We start from the raw sequence: 27,848 nt of genomic DNA on the forward strand, positions 1-27,848 counted from the left end.
CCTGTCATTTTTATCTCCAAACTCTTAAGTTAGTGACTACAGGATCTGCATAACCTTTATAAACCAAGAAAGTTAAAGACCCATGGAGCTCGCAGACAAACTTCATCATGGAAACTTTATTTTGGCCCAAGGAATCTACAGTGTGCATTTGTTATCTGGACTCAGATCCCGCCAGAGCTCTGGGATGAGGTCACCCCCATAGATCCCCTGCATAGATCTCCTGCACAGCACTGCTGAAGGCAAAACTGGTTCTGACCTAGGGGACAACTGGGTTGGTTTGAATCAAAATGGTCAACTCTCAGCCAGAAGAGTGGGAAAAAGTATTATAAACAAAATTATTTCATCTTGAGAAAAATAGGTTATTTTTTGTTTGTTTGTTCCCCTATAATTATTAGTAATCCAAGTTCTATAATTCTGTTTCAGAAAGAGCCAAGTCCATTATCAAATGACACTGAACAGGGTGACAACTTGTTTTGGAGGTATTTTAAAATATGTATCTTTCAATTTTCTAAGCCACACTAAAGACAGGCAAAATCACAGATGTTCCCTTGTTCAGAATATCAAGGAAATTAAGAATGATCGTTGTCACTTTCCATTATAAGGCTCTCTCTGGGAATTTTCTGTGGATTATTCTCTTTACTATCCCCAATAGTAGCCACTCTTCATCTTAGGGTGGTGATTTTGCTTTTGGAAACAGTGGTAGAAGAAAGTAGGTTAAGAAAGACAACATATTTTCAGAGGCTGAAAGTGATACCAATTAGATGGAAATACAACTGATTTTCTTATACCTTATAACCTTCCTTGATGTTATTTCTAAGGAGAGCTGTTTCAAAAATAACTTAAGTGATGGTAGCATCATTAGAATAAGTATTAGCTTCCCAAGTAAAACCAGGGAACAATACCCAATTAGATGTCAACATTCTGATGTTTGCTAAAGTAATCATTAATCATAATCATATTTATAAGTGACCACTTAAACCTTTTCTCCTGTGAGGTCTATGTTTTTAAAAACATTGGGACTTGAATTTGGCAATCTAGTAATTAGAATCCTCTGAAGGGGAAAAAAAACAAATTGCGATGGTTTCTGGTATAGTTACTACTCTTGCACAGTTGGAATAAAAGCAAATCAGAAACATGTGCTTACATGATATTCTAACCACTCTGCTGTACATTTGAAACTAAAACAATAATATTGAATGTAAATTATAATTGAAAAATAAAAAAATAAATTAGAAAACAATATGATCTCCAATTCAAAAAAAGAAACATATGCTTACAGTACTTATCCATTTTTATATAGCATACCATTGATTACACATTTTTAAAAGAACTGAAATCTGATACTGTTTTGTTGTACTCTATGCATGTAATATTTAATAGAAACAGAATTCTAGAATTTGGATTGCTAATAATTATAGGGGAACAAACAAACAAAAAAGAACCTATTTTTCTCAAGATAAGATGAAATATTAATTTTCTTTATAATATTTTTTCCCACTCTCTTGGTCAAGAGTTTATCACTTTGATTCAAACCAACCCAAAACTCTGTCATGTTTAGGCTTCTACTCAGATAACCAAGAAAGAGCAACCCAGGTTAGTAAAAGCCCATTATAGTCCTCTAAAATGTAAATGCTGCTACAGTAAGAACTACGTTAGATAACTGAAGAACATCAGGATATATAAATCCTTCATAGTCCTCCCAAAGCATAATAACATATACTTAGAATCCTAGAATTCTATAATCTTAGAGACCATCTAGTCCAAACGCATCATTGTATAAATAAGAGACGCGCCTGCTGAAGGTAACTGAGCCAGTGATTGGCAAAGGTCAAGGTGAGATCTCAGGTGGTCTGTCCTGCACAGGCCTCTTTCTCACTACCCTGCCTCGGGTCCTGCACCTGTAAAATGAAATGGGTGGGCCAGAGGATGATCTCTAAGGTCCTTTTATAGCTCAGTCCATAATTCCATAGGTCTATTAATTATCAACACACTACATTCATCTCAAATAAATCCTTTTAGCTTAGGGATGATGCTATATATCAAAAGGCTCCATTTCTTGGGTCACTCATTTATTCCTTAACAGAAAAATAGTTATCTCCTTTGAGACCCTACTCCTAAAGCATTTCATGTCATTATCTCCCTCAGGCTTCCACACCCTGTCTCTGGCTTCTAGTCTGTTCTTTTCATTAAAAGCCTACATTAAACTTTACTGAGCCAGATGACCAGATAATACATCTCAATGCAATTAGTGTAATACATGAAAGGAACAACTTAGAGATACCTAATTTCTAAGCTCTCCACTCCATGGTTTCAAGAAACTAGATATTTCATTATATTTCTAACACATATGTGTGAAAAAAATCAAACTGGAAAACACAGGCATAAAACATTCTTCTTCTTTAAAAATAAACATTTCCTTCATTATTTATACATTCTCTCTATGTCCAGGGAAAAGAATACAATTTTGATCTTCAATAATATTCCTGACGATAAAGGGGCAAACGAAGTTCCATTTTCACTCCTATTTAATCATGAAGAGCTCTTCGAAGATGTCTTTTTTAATCCTTAGCAGGAAGGATGTGCCTCCCTCAATTTTGAAAATGATCCATTATCCTCAGAGAGGCCTTTACTCAGCTCATCTAGTTTCAGCTGGCACGGGAAGTATCTAAAGCCAGAAGGAAACTGAGAGATTCAGACCTCCCCTCTGATGCCTTTCAAAGGCTGCTCTCATGCCGCTGAGGTCAAAGCCTGACCTCCAAAGTGCAGCGCTTTGCACTCTGGTGTTGCTGTTCAACTTTCTTTTCCCCCCTTAAAGTGCAAGTGTATGGAAGACAAAATGAAAGTACTAGGTAGAGAAACAAACAAATGGGCTTGGGATTTTATTTGTACAAATCTGACCAACTAAGAGTTTCCTTTCTCATCATGGAAAATGGCCCTCAAAGAAAATACCACAGTGGGGTTCTCAGTGCCCACCTCTTTTCAAAAGGGTGATGTCAGAAAGCTGCTTTCCATGTAAGGAAAAAAATACACTTAAATGACTAAGGGCATATACAGAGGGTGACCATGAGGCATGTTGTTCTTACGTTAGTGCAGGGTCTTTTATTTATTTTATGAACAATATTCTAAGGTTACTGAGGAACTATGCTTTATTTTTCAGTATAGGAAGCCAAGGAAAACCAATGGAACATATTTCATTGGCTGCATCCTTCAATTCAAACATCAGAGAAAGAAAGGTAAGTAGCCATAGTCAAACTGTGCCTAGCTTGTCAGCACACTTATTTCTTATTATCTGAAAATAAACAACATGCTTATTCTATAAAGACAGAGGACCTGCTGAAAGCTTATAGCAACACACAAGTCTACTCAAAATGATTCCGTATGTTACACTGTAGGTTTGCCGTGTAAAGTTATACAAGGGAAAGAGATCAAAACCCTGTACAGACACCTGATATCGGACTTGAAACGCCAAGTGGAAACAGAACTATTCAGCGTCTTCATTTATACACAATTTACAATATTTGATTCAAAATAAAAATCACAAGAAAAATACATCTGTTTCTGCTACAATTCCTTCCCCTCCCCCGTCCACCCCCCTTCCCCAGTGAAAAGTCTTCTAATAAAAGGTATCATATTACCACCATGGTCCTGTTTTGGTCTAATTCTGAGATCCCAGCTTGGGATGGTTAACATGAAAAGGAATGGCAATACTTGGGACTTATATAATGTACACATTTCATCCAAGGATCTCAAGTACTTGCAGTCACGTCTCCAGATCTGAGAAATCGCGGTTCAATGGAAGCCAGAATGCTGGACGAATGCTGGGCAGGTTGAATGGGGTGTAAAATCACTTGGCTACGTCTATGATCAAACAAGGTCAAAGTTGGTTGGCTAGAGCTGGGCTCACTTTCTCTTTTCAAACATATACCATCAGTCAGTCATTTTTACCCTTTCTCAAACCACACACCTGTCTCCAGGCTACTGCCTAGAGTTAAGACCAACTGAAGAAGTCATGTCTTCATAATAATGCAGCAGCATAAAAAAGCAAAAACAGAGAAACACATTCATCAGCATCTGGCCAAAGGAGACAGGGGTTGGGAGGATTGATTTGGGAGGCCATTCCTAGCAAGAATGAGGCAAAAGTGTCAATTCACTAGTTTCAGTTACAGTTAAGCTTTTGGTGGAGTTGATTCCAGCAGAGGTGAAGCTTATGGCATCTAGTGCTTGATTTAAGATAATGCTATTGAAGAAGGGTAATGAGAAAACACAGCAAACGAACAGGGAAGAACTGGCCAAGGAGTATCTGGAGGGCCAAAGTGATTTTCTTTCCTTATCATTTCTACAGGAGAAGGCAAGGGGTAGGAGATAAGGGCTACAGGGCTCCTTATTTGCAGATTTTTAAAAAAATCATTTTTCTTATAATTCCGTAATGAAAACATGTATTACGGTATGAAGGTTACAGAACTGCATCTGCTACTGGGTCACGGCTACAGGTCTATGAGCTGATCCACCAGCAGTAAAGACCTGGCTAGGTTGGGAAGACTGGACTCAGAGCTCCCACTGCTGTTTCTAGAGTGCCCACCTGGAAGTGGAGAGATAGGAATTCAGTACAAAACACAGAGGGTTAAGGTTTAGATGTGCAGAGCAAGCAAAGGAGAAAAAAACAAAACAAAACCCTAGAGAAGCAACAATTTACATTTGCAAACTCTTACATGATGATTTTTAAACATAAATTAGGTATCCACCACCTCCCACAAAAGGTTCAGGCACTGTGTACACACCCTCCTATGGGTAGGACACCTTCAAATGAATATATATTTTGCCTAATAACTGCTGGCTATATTCTAACTTCTGACAACAGAGTCATCTCCTTGATATAGTAAAAAAATCAGTAATTTTTGCTTTGGAGAGAAAATAGTTACTAAGACCACAGTAATAAAAACAAGTTTTAAAAATATATATAGATGGTTCTTTGCAATTCAGTATTTTGTGGCACGTTCAAATGATTTGAATCCATCAAAGAGGAAAAAGTATGCTCCACAAATGGCCAAAAGATGCAAAGTATACCAATGCACCACTGTTAATGTCTTTGAGAAGAGTATTTATTACAAATTGTTCTAAATGTGACTTAAAAAATCTCCAACTTCAGTGCCTTTTTTTTTTTTTTTTTTTTGACATATGCCTTCAGGTTTAAAGATCACTTTGCTTTTGGCTTGATATTTTGTAAAAACCAGCTTTTAGTCAGGCTATGAAACACTTTCCTGGTTTCTAAAGAAACACCATGGTCAGGCTTTAAGATAACCTCTGTCAGTATCTCTAGCTGCATCTGTATCCCTATCTATCTGCACTGGTCCAGCCCACAGTGATTGTCATTACCCCCAATTTCCTTCAGTAAATGTTGCTTTTATCCCCCTTGCAGATTAGGTGCAGTAGTACTATTTTGTAGAGAGCTGATGGCAAGCTCTTTCCCCATCCTCTCTTTCTTACCTTGTGGGTTTTTGGTTATCAATACAGGAATAGGGTCAAACTCATCTTCTGCCACCTTGTCCGAGCCCTCAGGGACATCAAAACCTGAGATGAGATTACTATCTTCTGCAGCTTAATACAGAATGCAAGTACACAAGCAGAAACAAACAGAAGCAGAGATTAGCAAATGAGAGAACATGTAAGAGACACAAAGTTCCCAACTGTACAATCATTGCAGTTTTTAAAGATGAAAATGCTTATTTTCCTGAGTTGAAATAAAAGTAGCAAAATTGGAAAACTTAGGGAAATGCAAAACAATGCTTTAGCACTGGCCATGTTAAGACTTTCATAAATGATGCAGGAGAAGGGTTATAGGATGATTTTCTCTACCATTATAAGACCATTAATTGCAGTTACTGTGAGGTATTTCTTCAATGTCAGTAATTCACAAAGGCAAAGAAATTAGTTATTTATCTTCTTTACTGAGCAAACAGAGGCGTAACAATTTTGAAAAGCTGAAAACCACGGGCCGGGGTAGTTTCTCTTCACAAAGCAACCACTCTATACTAGGCAAACAAATGCTTCTGAAAGGACTCGCTGCCCTTTCTCTGATTGGGAAAAAAGACTTTCAAATAACTGATGTTTCAAGACATCACATACACTGAGACTTCTAGCAGAAGCTTGTTAGAATATTCTCCCTTCTAATTAAGGCTATCTTACCAACAAGTGCTAGCTGAGCACCTATTTTGCAAGTGCTGCTCCTCTGTAACTACACATTGCTGCTGACACACTCCTGCCAGATATACTTGGTTAACAGGTACCTTCTTTCTACATGCTCTATAAAAACATAATCATTTTAATGCCATAAAAGGTAAAAATAAAAGCTCAACTATTACCACCACAAACCATAGGCTAATTATTTTTCAGTCACTTTGGGGAGACTTCCTTTTTGAATTTCCTTCAGAGAGGACTTCTAAACTTCCTCTTCTATGTATTTGCTCCTTCTAGAAAACCACGGTCACGACCCAAACACAGAAAGAAGTTTGGTAAATGCCTGCACAGAGTTAGCCAGGCATTGTGCCTGTCACTTTCACAAACTACTCACTGAATAGACCTCAACACAAGCTACCCCTGTCCAAAATTACAAACCAGCATTAACCTAAGAATAAGAAGTGAAAACGGCAGATCAAAAAGAGAAACGCAGTAATCAATTGTGACTCAAATATTAACTAAAATTCAAAACTGTTACAAATTCAATTTTTTGAGGACTTTTGAGGAAAGATGCCTATTTATCACTATCCAAAGTTTTTACATCATGTCTGATGAACTGTCTTTCAGTTTTAAGGCTAACTATCATATTAGTAATTACAGTCAGTGACTAATCAACTCAACCATCTTCTTGAGTTGACTTCAAAGGTATGTAGCTCTGTCTTTACTAGATCATATGGAATATCTGTATTGCAGGTGACTGGCAGGCAGCAATACCTCCACAATCTGTTATCTAAGCCTTATGAAATATTCTCTCTGAGAGGGACTATAACAGAGTGACTGAGAACACAGACTCAAGTTTTCCACATAAGGAGGTGGTTACAGCACTTCATTAGCAAAGACTTTTGGGAAGAAAAATGTTCAGTTGTTCAGATCTCCTCTAAGGATACATGTGGGCCCAAGAAGAAGAGAGCATTTACCTTTATGGGTTGGAGCAGAGATCGCTATGGGGGCAAACTCTTCCAGAAGGTCAGTAGTAGGGTTAGAAAGCAGAGAGCAATCGATCAGGGAATCTTCCCCGGTGAGAGAATCTGAGTCCAGATTAACAGCATCCCAGGTCAGTGATGGCGTTAAATGGCACATACAATAATATCACGAGATTAGACCTTAGCCTTTAAGATACTGCATCTTACACATGTTCATACATATAAGCCAAGGCAGGAGAAAGAAAACTAAAGAAACATGTTTAGCACTCTGGATTTCATCTATAGAAACACAGATTTCTAGATTCCTCTTAACCTTAATATATAAAAATGGAAGAATTTTTTGCTCAGGCATGGCTGGATAAGCAATTATGTGATTTGGATGCCAATAAAACTTTAGCAGCTCAGTTTTCAGCAAATGCCATTTGGGAAAAAGAACTTGGCAACTGAAGAGTTTCACTGAGCCCTGACTAGTGTGGCTCAGTTGGTTGGGCATCATCCCACAAAAGGAAAGGTCACTGGTTCGATTCCTGGTTTGACACATGCCTGGGTTGCGGGTTCAGTCCCTAATTGGGGCATGTATGAGAGGCAACCAGTTGATGTTACTCTCTCACATTGATGTTTCTCTCCTTCTCTTTCTCCCTCCCTTCATCTCTCTCAAAAATAAATAAATAAAATCTTTTTTTTTTTTTTTTAAGAGTTTCACTTAAACTTTCCCTAAACACTCATGGAAAAAAAGTTACTATAGGATGAGGTGTCCAATATGACTAGAAGGGGGTTGTTTCTGGCTTATTACTAGTGGAATGTGGTATGATTAAACACCACTTTCTAGTGCTCAACCAGATTCCTATTCAAACTAGAATGACCTCACCTCTTACTAGAAATATTCTTTAAATCTGAATTGTTCCTTTGAACACATAATTTGCTTTTAGTTAAAGAACAGAAGGAAGACAAATATTTTAACACATGAATTATTTTCTGGAAAGTTTTCTAAAAGAAAACAGTCAAGTATGCAAAAGGAAAAGAAATCATATTGTCTTCTGTGTTCACTTTTTTTAACCTGGATGAGTTAATTTTCATACATAGTAGATTTCTAATTGTTTCTGTTCTAAGTTAGGAAATCAGACACTTTTATCAACGTAATTATGGACTCAAAAAAGATAAAGGTTATCAAATCTGTATTTATGGGCAGTGAAGGAATTCTACTATGAGTGAACTTTGAAATTAGGGAAAAGTAATGCTGGAATCAGGAAAGATTTCAACGTTGCCTACAATTTAATAGCAAATCACCTATAAATGACTAAAGCACTGTGCTAGGAATAGGATCAACATCAGAACATGTGTTCCATGGATACTACTGTGAGAGCGGAAAGACTGCTCAGTAACCTGGAGGAGTTACGGGCATCCTTACTGCTCAGCAGAGTTCTTTAATTAACGAGATGGAAGGAATCTGCCACCAGTGAAAAGATCTTGAATAAAGAAAGACTGTAATCAGCAAAAGCCTAGGGATCTCTCTACAAAGAACATGGCTCCAAAAAATACTATGTTAGCGAGGAAACACATCACTCAAAATCTAGAAGTGGAGGTTGTAACAAAACAGGGGCATCCCATCTGGGAGAAACCAACCAGGCTGCAAACTAAGCCTAGGACCATCTGTCACGGATGGAAAGACCAGCTCTAAGGGATCACCACACTGACCGATCGTGCCGCTGCAGAGAATCCTGACTGACCTGTGCAGTTTGAGGTCACGGATTCCGTCTGAGATGGGAGGCGCTGGGGCACTGGGGGCTCCAGTCCTGGTATGAGACTCTCAACAGCAACATCAGCTTTTTCTTTTGTAACAGAGCATATTAAAAAAAGGGAGAATAAAGGATCAGGGACAGGCAGTCAGAAGGCCTTTGGATAACTCTGTGAAGGCTTTCTTGCAGATCTCTAAATTGTCAGTCTCAGGTGAGATGGAACTGCAGTAAGTCACTTTATTTCTGCTGCTCTGAGTGTCTGGGTGTCACTGATTGAGCATGCCTGTGCAAAGGTAACCCCTGTGGCTAGTCTCAGTGAGTTTCAGTTTTTATAGATAAATGCAGAATGGGAGCCATCAGGAGATCTCTTACACATTAGAAGACAGACTGAAAGGCACCTTAATATCTTCTGTTAATTCTGTTTTCCTTACGGGACAAACTTGGGAGCCTTTCACTGCCTCTGTGCCTTGCAAAGGCCATTAGTTCCACTCAAATCCCATCCCATGTTGTAGCTGGGAGGTATTCCGCACAATGAGATATCCTCCAGCTAGAGGCCCATCTCTCTGTAGTGTCACGGCCTCTCTGAGTTCTAGGACCTCGTGCCGCTGGAGGAGAGGGGCCCTGGGCATTTTGTAGGTGCTGCCTGCTTTGCAGTTGGAGCACAGAGATATGTAAGATCAAGCAGACCAAGCCCCTCCCCTGGATTCTACTCCCGAGGCTTCACCACCAGGCATGTGTTTTCTGTTACTGATACCTGGTACATGGAGGGGCCTTCTAAAGAAGAATGTGCGAAAGGGAAGGTCCAGCTTGAAACTTTTTCCATGGAGCTTTTGTAACTAAATGTGAATTTCCCCACATTCCTCCTGATTCATAAGACATTACTTTAGAAATCTCAGGATATCAAGAAAAGCAAAAATAACAGTGGTATGCAGCTGAAAGCCAGAGAGAACACTTCATTTGACATGCTAACAAAGAAGATCAAATAGTCTTGGTTTCTGGATTAGTGCAAGGCTTCATCTAACACCAGAAGGCTTGGTGGCATTTCCACTCCTCACCAGGGCTATTCAGTGGGGATCTGTTACCCAGTTATCATTCTTGAAACAGACACACACATCATGCATTACTGAAGAAACAGAAATGACTTTACCAATTGCAGCATCGGAAGTGCTACCAAAAGGATCTGTCATAGGCAAGAGGTCAGGGAGCAGAAGAGAGGTGTCAGGAGATTTGAGTCCCTCAATTAGCTTTTCTAGGTTGGGCAGAGAGGTAAAGAGAAAGCAAAAATGCAATGAAATGTTAAAGCAAGCTGATAATTTTCAATTTTTTATGCAAATACACTTTAGGGGTCAAAATTCTGTGTGGATTCATCATAAAAATAATATTAGTATCTTGTTAAAAACAGGTGTTCAAAGTCTGAAGTTTAAAAATGATTATTTCCCTAATTGAAGTTGTCACTCTGTGAGACATTCAAGGTGCTGCCCTGGGTTTGTTCATTTTTAAATTTAAGGTATAATTTACACTGAATAAAAGTCATCAATTTTAAATGTATAATTTGACAGATTTTAACAAATGTCCACATACATATAAGTACCACTGAAATAATGATGGAGAATATTTCCATCACCCCAGAAAGTCCCCTTGTGCCCCTTGCCAATCAATGGCTTCCTCTCACTCCCAGGCCCTGGCACCAGCTGACCTGCTTTCTGTCCTGATCACTTTGCCTTTTCTAGGATTTCCTATAAACAGAACATATATAGTATGCAGTCTTTTCTGCCTGGTGTTCTTCATTTACCACGATGCTTTTGAGAGTCCTCCACATTGTGGCATGCATCAGGAGTTTTTCCTGTTTTATTGCTGAGTGGTGTTCCACTGTAAGAATGTACATTTTGTTGACTCATTCACTAGTTGATGGATATTTGTTTCCAATTTTTAGCTATTAAAAACAAAGCTGCCATAAACATATGCATGTGTCTTTGTGTATTAATATCCCTTCCTGGGCTTAGTTTTGAATCTCTCTCTCTCTCTCAACTTGCATTTAGAAATGGTTTATAATCTACCAAGAGGATACAATAAACCATGCCTAATTAACTTCAACAATTATTTATTGTCTGCCAACTGAGAGTTTGTGATTGCTTGTACTCTTGTTATTTTAAGGTTGAATCTCACAAAAGTCACTTAATTCTACAGATGGATTACTTTTGATGCCTTTTGACTAAGAAACAAAAGGACAACAGAAGCTGTCAGATCTGTCACACCCGACAACTTAATATGTGATAATTTGTATACATTAAGATTCCTTCCAAAATAGTTCCTTTAACCCTGATCCATCAATAACTATACATTTACCTTTAACCTATTAACGGTAGAGGATTAACTTGAAACAAAATAATAAATCATAGAATTGTGTAGAAAGAAGAGAACTAAGAGCTCATTCTTTCTTTTATCTACCAGGAGACAAAGGCCACATAAAGTCTACAACTTCACCAGTTAAAGGTCTATCAACAATGATTTTTATATCACCAAAGTAACATGCCAGTAAGATAAAACTAAAATTAAGGTGTTATAGAAAAAAAAGAAGCAACTTAAAGTTCAAGTACATGTATATAACATTTAATGAGTCTATTCTTCTGGGCCATTGGAACTGAGATAAGTAGATGCTAAATTGATATTGATTGAGGGACAGACACCAAATTTTAGGTGATGTGTAAGTTAGATGAGCTATAACTACAAGGATGAAACAAAATAATGAATTTTTTAGTGTCCTGGAAAGACAATTTGCTTTGGTACAATGAACACACTGCAGAAAACAACCCTTTTAAATGTGAAACCAATTTACCACCTTTGGAGTATGTGGCATGTAGCTCTCTTTGAGTTAAATGATGATATGCTACATTTCTCACTTTTACCTCATTTATATTGAAGAAAGGAAGTAAAAAGGAAGCTTCTCAGTAGCAGGGGAAAAACCCAGGGTACTAACCAAGTATACAGCATAATCACAACAGTATTAATCTGGAACTATATGTGACATTTTATTTAAAAAAAGACGTTAAAGTATCTTTGACAATTTTCAGCATACAAGCAAAAGATGGTTTTCCCAAAAAGTCTAATTTTTTATTCTGAACATTAGTTTTTGTTTTATTCCTCCCCAGAGCTTCTCTCACCTAAGAGAGAAACTTCTTTCACTTTTAGCACTCACTCATTTGCAAACTTGAAAAGCAATGGATAAAAAGACCCAAAACTTCTTGTTTTTCATACAACAGTTTATCTTGGAGCCAAACCTCAGGGTAGCATTCTTCCAGAGTCTGAATTCTGGCCTCTCTTGGGGTTCAGGGTTGTAACCCTGGGGTAGTTCCTTCAACTTCTGACACAATCTCCTCAACTGTCCAATGGAGAAAACCCCCCGCACCTTTCTGTACTGGTCACTTAAATATCATCATCTCCTGAAAGCACCGCGCCCTCCCTGGCCACATTATAGGAAGCTTCTGGAGCCCTCTGTGCTCACTGCTCTTGCAGGCCTTACAACATGACTGAAGGCAGGGAAGATGCCTTATTTTTCTCTGTATCCCCAGTTCTTGTTCCCTCTAGTCACACTTCTGTCTTATGGCTTCACTGGGGAGGTAGGGACAATAGAGGATCAACTGGAATTAAGTACTTCAACAAGAATCTAATTATTTTATTAGCCATTAGCAAAAGAGTATGTCAGAAGGTTAAAAAGTCCACGTGTGCATGATGTTGTACATGTGCTATGTGGTGAGATGAAATAGAGTGGGGTGGGGTAAGATGCCAAATTTAGGGACGCTTGCTTTCTGACTGAGCCTCAAAGTACCAGGCTACCCACATAATCTGTGTGGTCACTGCTGCTTGGGAATACTCAAATACTGAAACTATGCGAGGGACGGGCAGAGGACAAAGTAATACCAGGCAGAAAACTAGCAGTGAGGGTACAGGGCTACGGCATCCGAAAGCGGGCGGCATGTGCAAAACCAGCTTCTTTCACTCCAGTATTCTGGAAGTAAGAAAGGGCTCCCAGTTACTCAGTGCTGGTCCCTAGGCACCATTATAACAACATTCATCACTTACATTTGGAGAGTTCAATGTCAAACATTTTCATTTATTTCTCACAAACAATCCTGTGTTTGCACATACTACAGAGTTGAGGAGAATGGAGAACAGAGACTGCGAGCATGTGCGACTTGCCCAAAGTCGTAGATGGAACATGGTAGAGCCTGGACTGGACTTCCACCTGCTGCATACAGGGTCTGCCCGTCTCCTTCCACACAGGAGGAAGGAACGTCACACAGACATAGTCCCATGTATCATTATCAAGTTGTAAAAGACTTGTTGGCGCTGGGAGGCCAACCTTGTTGGAAAACAAGGTGATAGGAAAACACCACCAACAGAAAAACATGAGCAGACAGTTTATAAAAGACGAAATATAAATTTCCAGTAAATACATTTTTTTAAGAAAGCTTATCCTCGTGATGAATACAAGAATAGCCAATTATAAAACAATGAAATACTGCAACTTCTGCTGTCAGACTAGTAAAGGTGGGGGAAAAACCTTGAATCTTTTCCAATTAGCCTTCTCATTTGCATATGCAGAAACCAGCTTCAGAAAGGCAAAACAACTTGCCTAAGAGCTTACACCAAGCATACCACAGAGGCAGCAACAACCCAGATTTTCTATGTGCTGGGGATTCATTCCTTTGCTTAACTAACGCCTTGGTTGCTCTAAAATGTAAAGGCTCTTAGAAGAGGTCACGTTTAAAGCTATTATGGGTTATTTGGGGTCACAGTAAATAAATAACTTGAGGACAGGACATAAAGGGAGGCACAGGGAATGCTACAGGAGGCTCACAGTCTACAAGTCACAACCTGGGGACCTCCCGTGTGTATCAAGAGCTGGCCTCGCTATCCTTCCTTTTATGAGTTCTGTCCTCTCTCTCACAGTTTTATAAAAACACTGAGGCCATGTATCACGGTGGGAATGGGTGGGGAAGAACAGTGCAGAGAAGAGGGCGGTGAATTTAGGGAACTAGGCTGGAAGAGTTCTTTAAGATCCAAAACCTTGATCAAGTTCCACACTGGCATATCACAACTTGTTGATACGTAATGAACAGAAACTTTTTAAAATTTTACATGAATCATGGAAAATGCTCTGGATACAAAGCAAAACCCATCTACTGGGTCAGTTCACACTGAAATATACAGACTCACACTCTAATTCTCAATTATACAAGGTGACAGATGAATAAAACTCAGAAATAATTCATTAATTGAGTTTTTATTAGTGATTTTATCTTCCTAAGGAACATTTTACAAGTTTCCCAGTTCCTTTGCTTTAGTATCACAAGTACATGACCCCATCACATCCCATTATGTAAAATCAGTGGGCAGTTGTGGATACAAGAAAAATGGTCCAGTTTTGAGGCTGACGCTAATGTTTTGAAAACTAGCTTCAGAATTTATATATGGGTTGTACGTGTGTTAGGGAGAATTCCTGGACTTAAGAAGTGTATCATTCAATCCTTTGCTGTGATGCTGTACTTTTTTTTGGACTTTAGCTGGGGTCTGCAAAATCCCCCCAAATAAATAAGCAACATGAACAAGTAAAAAAGCCTGAATTTAAGTTAGTTAGCTAATTTTTCTAGGCATCGGTTTTCACTTGTAAATAGAAGATAAAACCTACCTGAGAGGGTTGTCAGAAATTAATGGGCATATTTATCAATGTATGTGTGTATAAATTAGTAAGTGCTTGTTACATAAAAGGAGGCTAACTTCTCTTTTAGGACTAGATGAGGGATCGCCAAACCACTGAGACCTGAAAGTGGGTGCAGTTGCATTTTCACTCTCAAACCTCGGCAAGAGAGTGAAATGTGAGAAGGAGGCAGCCTCCTCTAACACAGAGGAAGAAAAGGTACGAAATTAACTAGAGACCTGGGTTCTGCACTAACTTTTTATGACACTTCAGCCAAATCATTATCTTTCTCTGGATCTAAGTTTTCTTACTGATAAAATGAGATAAACTTAAAGGTCCCATATACCTCTAAATGTTCATCATCCAACATGAATGGAAAAATTGGGAAATAGAAACTCGTTACTTAGTAGATGGATTGCCTAGAGATAAAAGTGGAGATCTGAACTCGTAATAACTACACGGGAGATCACTCGAGGGCGCTCGTCAGTAATGCGGGGAGGGGATAAGAAGATCAGCCCCAAGGTAGCAGGGTTTGGAAAATGCAGAGCTGACTAAACATGCTCTGCAACATGCAAACAGCCCAGACAGGCACAGCCAGGAGAGCGGGATAAGCAGGTGGGGGAATATCTAAGTTTGCTCCTCATTTGAAAAAAAGAACAAATTTTTAGTTTGATCCCTTATTACAAAAGCAATACATGTTTATTGCAGAAAATTTGGGAAATACAGATAAACCAAAAAATAAAATAAGAACTACCCATAATCTCACTTCTAGAGAAAAGTACAGTCTTAAGGCTTTAAACGAACATCCTTCTAAGCATTTCCTATAAATTCTAATCATTTGATAACTATTTAAGCATACTCATGTTTTCTCAGAATACTTATTTTAAAAAGAATTACAAAGTCAAAGAGAAAGTACATTCTTAAAGGTTTTTGTTATCAACCGCCAAACCGTCCTCCCAAAAGTCGTACTAAATGTTCCCACTAGCAGGATCTGAGCATGTCTGTTTTCTTGAGCCTTTGCCAAGCATGAGGTGGTGGTTTTTTCCCCACCTTTACCAGTCTGACAGCAGAAGTTGCAATATTTCATTGTTTTATAATTGGCTATTCTTGTATTCATCACGAGGATAAACTTTCTTAAAAAATTGTATTTACTGGCAATTTATATTTCATCTTTTATAAACTGTCTGCTCATGTTTTTCTGTTGGTGGTGTTTTCCTATCACACTCCCATTTAGTATACTCAGTTCTTTCTCAAGTTTCTAGGGTTCCCAAGTCAAAATGAGTCAGGTCAAGAACCTGGAGAAGCACTGAAATCATGGTTAAAAGACTGGGAAGGCGAACCCTTGAAGAACAGTACCTGCAGTATCAGTTAACCTGGACGATGGAAATGGAGAGTCGTTTGAAGCAACAGGATTATTAGTACTTTGAAATTGAGGGGGGAGAAAAAAGAAAGCACTCTTCTCTTAAACATAAGTGGCATTGGGGACCAGGGGAATAGGGAAGGAAATAGTTGCTAGAGTTGGAGGTAGAAATTAATCTATTTCAGATTCTTTTCTTATGCCTTGCCTCTCAATACTTAGTTATTAAAAATATCACCTGCAATGTAATCCTTCAATAACTAGCCTAAACTTAATCAAAACCATTTCCTGTATGAGACTGGGATGCACTGCAAGTTGGGCTGAGCACTGGACTGCAAAATAAAAGGACACAGGTTTGATTCCCAGTCAGGGCACATGCTTGGGTTGTGGGCCAGATCCGGGCTGGGGTCATGCGAGAGGCAACTGATCTATGTTTCTCTCACACACTGATGTTTCTCTCCTCCTTTCCCTCTCTCCCTTCCCTTCTGTCTAAAAATAAATAAATGAAATCTTTTATAAAAAGACAAAAGACAGGTTAAGTATTTCTGTTTATATAGGCTAACAAAACTAAGGGCTTGCTCAAGGCCCCTTCCAACCCTAATTAGGAACACAGCCATGAGGAATAAAGCAGGGCTTGATTCAAGCCCCATCAAAAAGGATGATTTGGCTGGTACAGGTTGGTGGCTTTGGAAACTTACATCTTGCCTAACTTGGGGGATAAACCCTGAAGTCTTGTGATGAGAGATGCTGTTTTTAACATCTAGTTATTCTAAATAGTTCCTATCTCTGAGAAGCCAGACTCTGTAACAGCTGCAAGTGAGAAGCAAAAGCTAACCATCATGCCCTATTCCAGGTTTATTCTAGAGAATTAAATTTGCAGGAAGATAAACTTTACAGCGTAAAGACACATACTATGACCAACCTTGGCCTTTCAATATCGTAAGACAGAGGCTGGAAGTTAGGAAAACGCCAGGCAAATAGCTCTGAGCAGAATGCTTATCTTGACAGCAAACAAACAAAAAACCCCACGGCTCCTCTTGCCTACCTTTCAAGAGATGCTGGAGTGCCATCAATTAAGAGGCATTTTTAAAAAGTTTTTAATTCTAGGAAGAGGCACTTATGGAACAACTAATGCATTCCTACTTAGTCCTGTGGAACACTGGTGTTGAGAGGTCAGCATTAAAGAACTGCTGTAAAAATCTTCTCTTCAAACTCTTGTGCACTGCTGGTAGACATGTGAAAAAGTGTAGTCCCTATGGAACACAGTATCACAGTTTCTCTAAATAATAACCATAGGATCCAGCAATTTCATTTCTGGGTATATGGGTCTTGAAGAGATATCTGCACACCCGTTTCATGAAGCATGGTTCACAATAGCCAAAAGTTGGAAGCAACCCAAGTGTCCACCAACAGATGAACAGATAAACAAAATGTAGTATATACATATAATGGTATATTACTCCACCTTAAAAAGATAGGAAATTCTGACATCCTACAATATAGATGGACCTTGAGAATATTATGTTAAATGAAATAAACCAGTCACACAAAGACAAATGCTGTATGATTCCACTTATACGAGGTACCTAGAACTGTCACATTCATAGAGACATAACATAGAATGATGGTTGCTAGGGGCTGGAGGGAGAAATAGAGTTATTGTTTAATAAGTACAGAGCTTCAGTTTTGCAAGATGAAAAAAACATTCTGTGGATGGATGGTGGTGATGGTAGCAAAACAATGTCAATGTATATAATGCCACTGAACTGTCCACTTTAAAGTGGTAAATTTTGTGTTATGTATATTTTATCACAAGTTTAAAAACTAAATGATTAAATTTTTCCACCAATTCTCAGAGAAAACTCCTTAATCTTTTTTACTATATTTTAAAACTTTGGTACCACCTCTGGCTTATCTATTCCCTAATGTAACTAGAGGGCAAAATAAGTGAACACACAGCATATGAGCATCAATAAAATACTTCTGAGATTCACTTGAGTTAGGCCTCATTTGGCAGCCTTGTGGGCACACAAATGCTCATGGCTGTGATTCTTGTTACGCCAGATTTTCTATTTAAAAAAAAAAAAGTCTTATGATGTTTTGGAAAAAGAAATGCTACTTAAGAAACAAATAAACTCAATTATCCAGTGCCCCTTCATCCACAGTTTAACAATCATTATATCAGGAAAGTCTAATGGCTCTCAGTTGTACGAAGGTCAATGATTTAATTTAGAGCAAGTTTAATTTCTGTAGGAGAAAAATACCACTAAGACTGTATGATAACTAGGACTGCCCTACTGGAAATAAGGATTTTGGAATAAAATTGTTACAGCATTTCCTGTCTTTATACTAATTTAAAGTTTACAAAACAACTTCAAGTTCATGACTTCAACTGAACCTCACAAGCCGCTCCATGAGTTAGGTTTTAATATTGCAAATTTTGAGGAAGAGAACACAGTTTATGTGATGTGACCAAAATTACTTACCTACTAAGTGGCTGGAACCTAGGCCTTACAAGTTCAAATCCATTTCTATATTTCCCTAATCCTTATACTAACTCTCTATTGAAATGCTTCATTGATCTGGGAACTGTCCCAAAGACAAAGACACATTCACTGCAAAGGGGCCACGGGCCATGAAAAGGAGTGTGTGGAACAGCACAGTCACAATTGTACCGAGGCTTCGCTTCCTCTCCTGGAAAATGAGAGATTACTTGATATACCCACCAGTCAGTGTAATTTGTAGGCTCAAAGGATATTATATGTGGAAATGTTTTAAAAGCATAAAATAAATGCTAAGTCATTAAAAGGCATATGTTTGTCAGGAGACTGATTTCATGATTCCTATCAACAGGAAGGCTGAGTATAGAAGGTAAGCAAATATGCAAAACCAAACCAAACCAATGAAAAAACTTGACTGGTACCCATAGTGGGCTGGAGGCAGTGACGGACTGGTTGCTTAAGGGGGAGCGGGAGGAGGCGGGGAAGACAAACTTGCAATCTGCTGAAGTGCCAGAGACCCTAAACTCTCAGCCTTTCCCTAACTTAAGTTAGGAAAACTTAAAGAGTTTTCCTAACTCCTGGAGTCACTAAGGAAGGATATGGAGGCCTTGGATAAAGAAACTATATAACTGAATGGTGCTGCCGGCTGAACATCAAAAGAAATAAAATAATCAAAGACACAGTAGTAACATATGTGCTTAGCCCAAATTCTGAAGGGTACCATGAGAGGCTGGAGAGGCTGGAGCAGAGTGACCTGCTGAGCGTAGCTACTGTATTCATCCTGGGGTGTGGCAGCTCCCTGACACCGCGGGCTGAGCCTTTGTTTACACACTCTACAAGAACGGGTGGGAAGCCTGGCTGGGGCTTGGCAGAGGCATAGATGGAAGGCTATGAAGCCAGCAGCCTGGTGTTTGGGAGCTTGGGACAGAAATGGCAAGTAGTGTAGCCACCAAAAGCCTCTTAGTGTCAGGTTTTACCTCATTCATTCACCCAATCTGCAAATATTCATTGAGTGCTGACTCCCTGGCAGTGCTCTCAGTACTGGCAACACAGTGATGAATAAAGACAGCAAAGTCCCTCCCTCAGGACACTGACATTTTTGTGAAGAAAGTCAATGAACAAATGAAAACAGACAATGTCAGGATAAATACTATGAAGAAAAAAAGCCAGGGGGTGTGACAAAAGTGCCTGTGGGACCAAGACAGGCTTTTCTGAGAAGAGAGTATTTAAGCTGAGACCTCAGTGTTGAATGACAGAAGGAACAGGCCTGCAGGAAGAGCTTTCTAGGCAGAGCACCAACAAGTGCAAAGGCCCTGAGGGGGGAAAAGCTCAGTCTACCAAAGGAAAAGCTGACAGGGAGAATGCTAGGAGCTGAGGTTAGAGGAGTTGCCAAGGGCCAGATTAGTTAGGGCCTTGCAGGTTATGGTAATAAATCTGGATTTTACGCTCAGTGATATAAGAATTCACTGGAGCGCAAAGCAGTGATATGTCTGATGTATCTTTTCAACAGATGAGCTTGGTCTGATGGATCAGAAAACAAGTAAGACACTCCTGGAATTCTCTATCTGAATGTTCCATTTATTTTAATAGGTTTTCCATTAAAACCCGAGGTGGGGGGGTCATGACTTAATCGTTATTAAAATATTAAAATATATACCAGTAACACTTCAGCTGGAGTCCACCAGAATGAGAGAAATACGGAGAATCAGAAGACAGGAAAGACAGTAAGAAGGCAAGGATTGCAGCCAGCCGGCTCTAGTGGCCCCCAGGCTCACCTTCGCAGCCCTTCAAAATTCATCTCTACCACCTGGAGCCACCTGATGCACCTGCCTGGCCCCTCACCCTTAATCCAGAGGGCTCCTGTGACAGCTGCATAGGACAGCTGCTTGCTTATGGGCCTTCATCCTCTGGCTTGTGCACCACCCTTCCAGCTTCCACAGCCCATGGGCTACCTAGGTAAGAGCAATGCAAGAAAACCTGAAGGGGTGCCAAAGGAAGAATTCCTCAAGAATCCCCTTTTCTTGTCTGATCTCATTAACAGCCACAGCAGGGAGAAGAAAGAGTTCAGTGGGACCCAGCTTGAGTTTGTAGCCCATACTTTTCCAGCCTTCTGCATGAAACTGGCCTGTCTAGGTACTGAGAGATTTGATTACTTTCTTCTCTTTTCTTTAACAACCCTTTATTGAATCATTCTTCAGTGGTTTTAGATATTTTTAACCTATATCCAGGTATAATGTTACACAATACTACCTGATCAAGACAGGTTTCTGCTTTCTCTTTAGAAGGGTCAACAAATTGCCTAAAGAAATAAAAACTGTCTTAGTATCCTAGGTACAGTCTGTCTGAGTAGGAAGAGGGTATGAATGTCACAATCACTTCCAATCTTGAGGCAATCAATCAAGTACCTTTAACATTTTGGGAAACAAGAAAATCCAAGCAGATCCCATCAGTTTAAGACCAAGAATCAGCAGGGGTAAAAACAGGACAAAAGGAAAACTATCAGAAGCAAAATCTCCACCAGATGCTCCTAAGGAGCTTGCTCTATTTGCTTTTTCAAAGAGACTAATTAATAGAGATGAGAAAAGCAGCATCTCTTCCTTACATCATGCTCCTTCTCCCCCCAAAAGGATGGGGGCGAAAGCAGGAAAAGAAACCTTTGGCGTTCAGAAACTTCAAATGGAAAGCATCAAATTATGTTTTAAGAGCTGTTTAAATTAGAACACACTAACCATTTCTTACCTTTTTGGACTGCTTACTTAAAAATCAGGATATGGAAGACCTAAAGGGATGTTCAAATTCATGCAATCCAACATACTCCACTGACGAAGAGTCAAGCTCAGGAAGTTTTCAGGTAGTGAAAGAGCCAAGAAGGGAACCCAGGTCTCCTGACTCACAATTACTATCAGCTTTTATTATGCATTGTTATATTATAAAAATAAAAGTATATTACAGGAAAATGGAAACTCGACAGGAAGTCACCCATTATCTAATCATCATACTGTAACCACTATTTGCATTTTGTTCCTTCTATCACATGCTAATAGATCCCCCCCACCCCAGTATTGTTATAATCATATTGGCTAATATGGAACTCAGATCTTTTTCATGGAGTGTTTAAAACAGCTCTCAAGAGTCCCTGGGAAATAAGCATCAAGCTGGTTAACCTCAGATCAGTTCTATTTACCTACCTGGTGCATCAGGTACTTGAAGAGGAATGAAAGGATCAGATACGCTGAGAAGTGGGAGGCTAGAATCCACAGTCTGCCCACCCTTCCTTTTTTCAGCTGGAGTTGGTTGGAGGGGAAGGAAGGGTCAAGGAAAGAAAAAAGAGAAAGAGAGAGAGAGAAGCAGAAAATAGCAAGTAAATCTAGATGAATTTACCATCTATTAACCCAACAGCTCAAATTACAGAAAAACTCTAAACTCAGAGGTAGAATAAAGAGGGATGAGTGGATATAACCCAGTGTAATGGCAAAATGTCATGAGATATATAATCTGGTCCTTACAACATACTCTAAGATGTAATTAATAATAAAACTAGGATATTCATACACCTGAAATTCCACTTCTTCCCTGAGTAGAAGGCCTTGGTGACCTCTTTCAGAATTCCTATAGCAATTACTGTCCATATTACACATTTTGGCATGTAAACAAACATTGCCTATTTTGCAATCTGACACATATATAGGTGTTTCCTATGTACCCATTACTCTCTTGAGCTTGTTGTATCACCGAATGTCTAGTATAGTGCTAGGCAGACAGACAGGAAAAGACAAATAGATTTCTTGCCTTCTGCAAGGTTAGACAACCCCTAACCCCTGGACTCCATCTAACATGCTATTAACATTCATTTTATATTTGCTAAACTTACAGATTTACAGAAATCTATGTACTCTATGGGATATCAGAGTTTGAAGGGATCTTAAGAATTTCTAGCACAATTTTCTTATTTTTTAGAAAATAAAATAAAGCTTCAAAGTTCAAGATATTAGCCAAAGGCCCACAAGCAGACCCAGGATCATAATCCAGGTTTCTTGTTTCTACTCTACCATTCTTTACGTTGCATTTTAATACTCAGTTTGTTCATTAAGTAAAATTTCATTTTGCCTTCTATAAAGTGGATTTTAAAAATAGTTTTTATTTTCAGCCCTGGCTGGTCTGGCTCAGTGGATTGAGTACCAGCCTGCGAACCAAAGGGTCGCCAGTTCAATTTTCAAGTCAGATCACATGCCTGGGAGGCAGGCCAGGTCTCCAGTGGAGGGCGCGTAAGAGGCAACCACACATTGGTGTTTCTCTCCCTCTCTTTCTCATTTCCTTCCCCTCTAAAAATAAATAAATAAATAATTTAAACACATTAAAAAATACTTTTTATTTTCAAATAATTATGAAATCCTAGGAAGCGGCTATACATTGAATCCTGTGAAACCTTCAAATAGCTTTCTCTCCATGGTGGATCTACAAGGATAGTACAGTAGCATTGACACTGGTATACTGATGTCAACTAGACTTTGCTCAGTTTTTGCATGCACTCGTTTCTCTAGCATATATAATTGCTAGCAATTGGATCCCATGCATAGACTAGCATAAGCATCACCACAATAATACAGAACCATTGTATCCAACAAAAGGACGCCCTCGTTGTACTTCTCTGGAGTCACAACCACTCCTTATTCCTGTCTCTATACCATGGAATCCACAAATCTGATCTCAATCTCTGTAATTTTGTCATTTAGAGAATGTTATTACAGGGGGTTTTCTTCACTAAGCTTCCTTAAAGGCAGATGAAGGAAGAGAAAGGTACAATCACTGCTCTTAAGTCTCTGAAATATTTTTAAATGAGACAGAATGAAATATATTTTAAAGAATTATAAAGCTAAATATATAGTATAATTCATTTCTGAAAAAAGTGCATATGCAGAAATAAAACTATGGACATAAATATTGTAAAATGTCAGCAATGCTTTCCTCTCAAAGTGGAGTCACAAGTTCTTTTATCTTGCTTCTTTCAGCTTTCAGTTACTTTTCCAAAATTTCACAAGTGAATGTATGTAATAACTTTGCAACAGAAAAATATTTTAAATAAAGAGATACAATGTCAACTTTTAAACATCTGTCTCTAACGTAGGGACATATTTCATCAATATTTTTGCAGCTTTTACCATGAAAATGTTTAAAACAACCCTGGTGCCACCCTCCACAACTCATAACCACATTTCCTGATTATTCCTCCCTTGGTCAGTCAGAAGGTTTAAAATCAGGACCAGTCTGAGCTTGATTAGAAAACTTGTAGAAAATGGCCCTGGCTGGTGTGGCTCAGTGGACTGAGTGTCGGCCTATGAACCAAAGGGTTGCTGGTTCGATCCCCAGTCATGGCACGTGCCTGGGTTGCGGACCTGGTCCCGGGCTGAGGGACGTGGGAGAGGCAAGTGATCAATATTCTCTTACACACTGATGTTCTCTCCCTATCTTTCTCCTTTCCTACCTCTTTCTCTAAAAATAAACAAATAAAATCTTATTAAAAATGGTGAATTCATGCTTCTATCCTTTGGCAAAAAGCAATCCCTTTCATTTATTCAACAAATCTGTGCTGAGTTAAACACTGTACTAAATGCTGGGATTCAGCAGCAAAGAAGACTCTTCTAGAGCTTATTCTACCCTTTCTGGGGAAATCAGATCGTACTCAGTACTGTAGTTGGTCATCATTGTGATGTTCTATCTCAAGGACAACAGCCTATGCTTTCTTGATACGTTTGGTACATTTAGTCATCTATTTGGCATGTCAAACTTTAAGCACTTTAAACCAGACCAAAGTGTCAATAAATTTAAAGATTATATAAACTAGACAATAAAGCTAAAAATGAAAAATAACACACAAAAATTTAACTATTTAATTTTTAAAAGCATACCTTCATAAACTCCAATGCTTATTCCAAAATATTAATAATAATGAGAACATAATATGAGGACTTATGGGATATAATTAAAATTTAAGTTTTTTTCTTATGAGGTAAACACACATCTGTTAAAAGCACTCCCAATAAGCAGTGCACTCCTCAAAGGTTTGGGTGGAGTGAGCAAATAAGGGGAGATGGAGTAAAGAGAATACTGGGATATACGTGAAACATTTATTCCTGGAGGTTATATTATAATTAACCTCCCCTCCCCTCTCATGCTGGTTGAAAATCACTGTTACACTGGGAGAAAAATTCTAAATACTTGCATTATTTTTTTAAAAAGAATTTTAAAAATTTCACTATGTGTTCCTCTTGATATTGACAGAGCAAATCTAAGAAAAACAGGAAAATATAGTCAAGAAGATAAAAGCAAAAGTTAAAGAATTAGAAGACAGAAAAATAGTAAATTTTATCAATCTAAAAGTTGTCTTTGAAAGATATGAAAACAGCAAATCTCGACATAGAGTTACTAAGAAAGAGAAACTCAAATACATACAATTAAAATAGATACATAAAGAAAGTATTATAATTGTATATTATTAAAAAATTTTTAAAACTGTAGACACTTTTCTAGGAAAATATGACTATATGTGCATCATTAATTGGCAGAAGACCTGAAAGAGGGAGTTCTGGAACCAGAGGGTGGGTGTCCCAGCTCTGCCACTTACTAGCTATGTGATCCTGGAAGAAAGGACAAGCCTGTGCTCACTTACACAACTGTAACTGACGCAAGGGTGATCTACCAACCTCAAAGCATTGCTGAGAGGGTCAAATGAGATAATACTCCTGCAGGGCAACTGACAAACTGGGAAAAATGTTTATAATATGATAGATGATGAGTTCCTACTAATTAGTAAGAGCAAAATGAACACAAAACATTGAAAAATGCAAGGGACCTGAACAATACAAATCGCCAAAGAAATAAAAATGACCAGTAAACAATGTCCTCTGTCCACAATCTCTGAGCTGAGCTGGGTGGGGAAATGGAGAATTACTAACATTCACTATTAAAAACAAACAAACAAACAAACCTCACTGGAGGAGATATTTATTGATTTTAGACAGAGAGGAAGGGAGAGAGAGAGAGAAACATCAATCGATTGCCTTCCATAAGCACCCTGACAGGGGATTGAACCTACAGCCTAGGCATATGCCCTGACCAGGATGAAATCCACAACCTTTTGGTGGGATGACGCTCCAACTAACTGAGCCACCCAGCCAGGGCCTACCATTCATTACTGATTGAAATAAAATTTGCATAGCATTCTTGAAGAGCAATTTGGATATATGTACCAAAAGCCTTAAAATATAATATCTTTTGATTTATCAAATAATGTCCTAGATGTTAAATTGTGAAGGATATAAACAAAAATTTAGCTTCAAGAATGTTTATATGGTGAAAAATCAGTGATAACCTAAATATTTGTCAAAGGAGATATTAAATACAATGTTACTATTCTATTAAGAATCATGTTGTAGATTAGTATTTATTGACATAGAAAGCCACTAATTCCCAAAGAATATTTGTAAAATGAATAACAAACTAGAAGACAGAAAAAGTCCCTCCATAATACCTCAAAGCAAAAACTGCATTCGCCATGCCCTCACAATGCAGTTAAAATATATGTGAAGCAACTCTTGGGTAAAGAATAAATCAAGACTGCAATTAAAAAACACACACAAAATGAGAATAAGAGAACACTACATATCAAATGGAATGACAGCCAAAGTTCTAACCAGAAATAAATTTATGATGTTAGAAAAACTAGTAACACACCTAAAGAAAGCAAGAAGAAAGAATGTATAAAGTTCAAAGCAGAAATTAATCAATATAATTTAAAAGATCAATTTTAGAAGTATATCAAATTCCATTTCCTAAAAATATATTCAAAACCTCACATCAGTTGTTGAGGAATTTATAACAATAAAATACTAACATCAAAATGATGTTTAAAAAGAGGTACTTAAATACATTAAGACATATCCATATAAAAATTTAATGCAGGTATTTTAAGTTATATTTTTTTAGGAGTTTCTCTAATAATGTGGGGGAAACATGCCAGACTTATTACATGAAATAAATTTTAAAATATGATTATAAAGATATACATTAGAGTTTTAAGCTGAGGTCCAAAACTGTACAAAGTTATGGTCACTTTATCTTCATGAGGGAGAAGATCTGTAAGTTTCATTAGATTCACAAAGATATCTGCCTGTGACCCTAAAAAGGTTAAATGCTACTAAGAGTCATCAATGTAATATCCCTGTGCTAATTTCTTGGTGGTGAGATCATGGGGATTTTAATTTTCTCCTCTATGCTTTTCTATAAATTGCTAACTTTTATATAATAAATACATATAATTTTTATTTATAAAGAGGAAAACTCATTTTTTATTATTGTTTATCTAACTTTTAAAAAGTCCCATTTAAAAAGATACCTACTTTCCCTGTAAGTATGGACACACACACACACAAAAAAATCCGCAGCTTAGCACTCTCAGATATAGGATAGAACATCTAATGCTTCCAATTTTTCAAGTCATTCCAGAGAACCTAAGCAATTACAAGAGATTAATAGCGTGATACTCCTCAAATTTAGAAGTATTTGCTTAAAACATGTCCATGAGCAGATAGAACAAATCTTATATATTACTGCCAAATTACCCTGTTATTTTAATTGAAAGTGATTCTAGGTCTTTTTTAACCCCTACCTTTTTTAATTGGAAATCTTTTGAACAAAGGAAAATACAAGCTACCACAAGGACTTGGAGCCCAAGGCACGCTAGAGGTATCTGTGGAGTGGGGAACAGTGTGAAGGTGACTACAGTGAGTTTGTGTTTCAGGTGTTTCCCATACTAACCGGTTCCAGCAGAAAATGAGGAGCTGGCAAAAGCGTCACTTTGGGTTGGTTGAAAGCCTGGGATCAAACTCTCAGCTGAGCCTCCAAGCTTCTCAGGATGTTTGCCTGGAAGGACAAAACACCACTCAGTTCATTCCAGCAGAATTCCATGACAAATCCCCAGGGCACTCTCTGACCTGACTTTTAGACATGACTCCTTTCTCACTGCATTATGGTGACACCTCAGCCATTCAGAAGTCCTTGAGGAGTCACTGCAATAACAGAGAACAGCTGAGAAATGAAGGACGTTTTCAGAATCAAAAAAGAGAGCACATCAGTTTTGCAAGAGGAAAAGAGTTCCGAAGACTGGCTGAACTACAATGTAAACATAATTAACACTACTGAACTGTACACTTAAAAATGGTTAAGATGGTAATTTCTGTGTTATATGTATTCTACCAAACTAAAAAATACATAAATAACAGCAAAAGAGGTGGCTAAAGCCAATGCTCCAAAACTGAAGCAAATTACTCACAGCAGAATGCCTCCAGCCCTCACTTGGTCTATTTATTTCTACATAATGAGCCTGATAATCTGTTTTCCACG

The 27,848-nt window shown here is 38.3% G+C and overlaps 1 protein-coding gene across 6 annotated transcripts in view; it reads right to left on the reverse strand.

Annotated features, from left to right (window-relative positions):
- AAK1 (AP2 associated kinase 1) overlaps positions 1-27,848 on the reverse strand; it is a 167,592-nt gene that overhangs the window by 11,818 nt on the left and 127,926 nt on the right. For 2 of the 6 annotated variants that reach the window (XM_054593495.1, XM_054593494.1), the window contains exons 16-22: positions 27,264-27,368; positions 21,638-21,733; positions 10,041-10,142; positions 8,885-8,986; positions 7,152-7,262; positions 5,485-5,595; positions 1,541-4,579 (exon numbers count right to left, since the gene is read on the reverse strand). In XM_054593495.1, the coding sequence (XP_054449470.1) occupies positions 4,485-4,579; positions 5,485-5,595; positions 7,152-7,262; positions 8,885-8,986; positions 10,041-10,142; positions 21,638-21,733; positions 27,264-27,368 (722 nt within the window). In that variant the 3' untranslated portion in view covers positions 1,541-4,484. Of the gene's footprint in view, positions 1-1,540; positions 4,580-5,484; positions 5,596-7,151; positions 7,263-8,884; positions 8,987-10,040; positions 10,143-21,637; positions 21,734-27,263; positions 27,369-27,848 lie in introns of those variants that run through there. The other 4 variants (XM_054593491.1, XM_054593490.1, XM_054593492.1 and 1 more) reach the window with 3 other exon arrangements.

Source organism: Pteronotus mesoamericanus, unplaced genomic scaffold (genome assembly GCF_021234165.1).
Source record: "Pteronotus mesoamericanus isolate MK-2021 breed Mesoamerican mustached bat unplaced genomic scaffold, CSHL_Meso_final scaffold_45, whole genome shotgun sequence".
Lineage (NCBI taxonomy): Eukaryota > Metazoa > Chordata > Mammalia > Chiroptera > Mormoopidae > Pteronotus > Pteronotus mesoamericanus.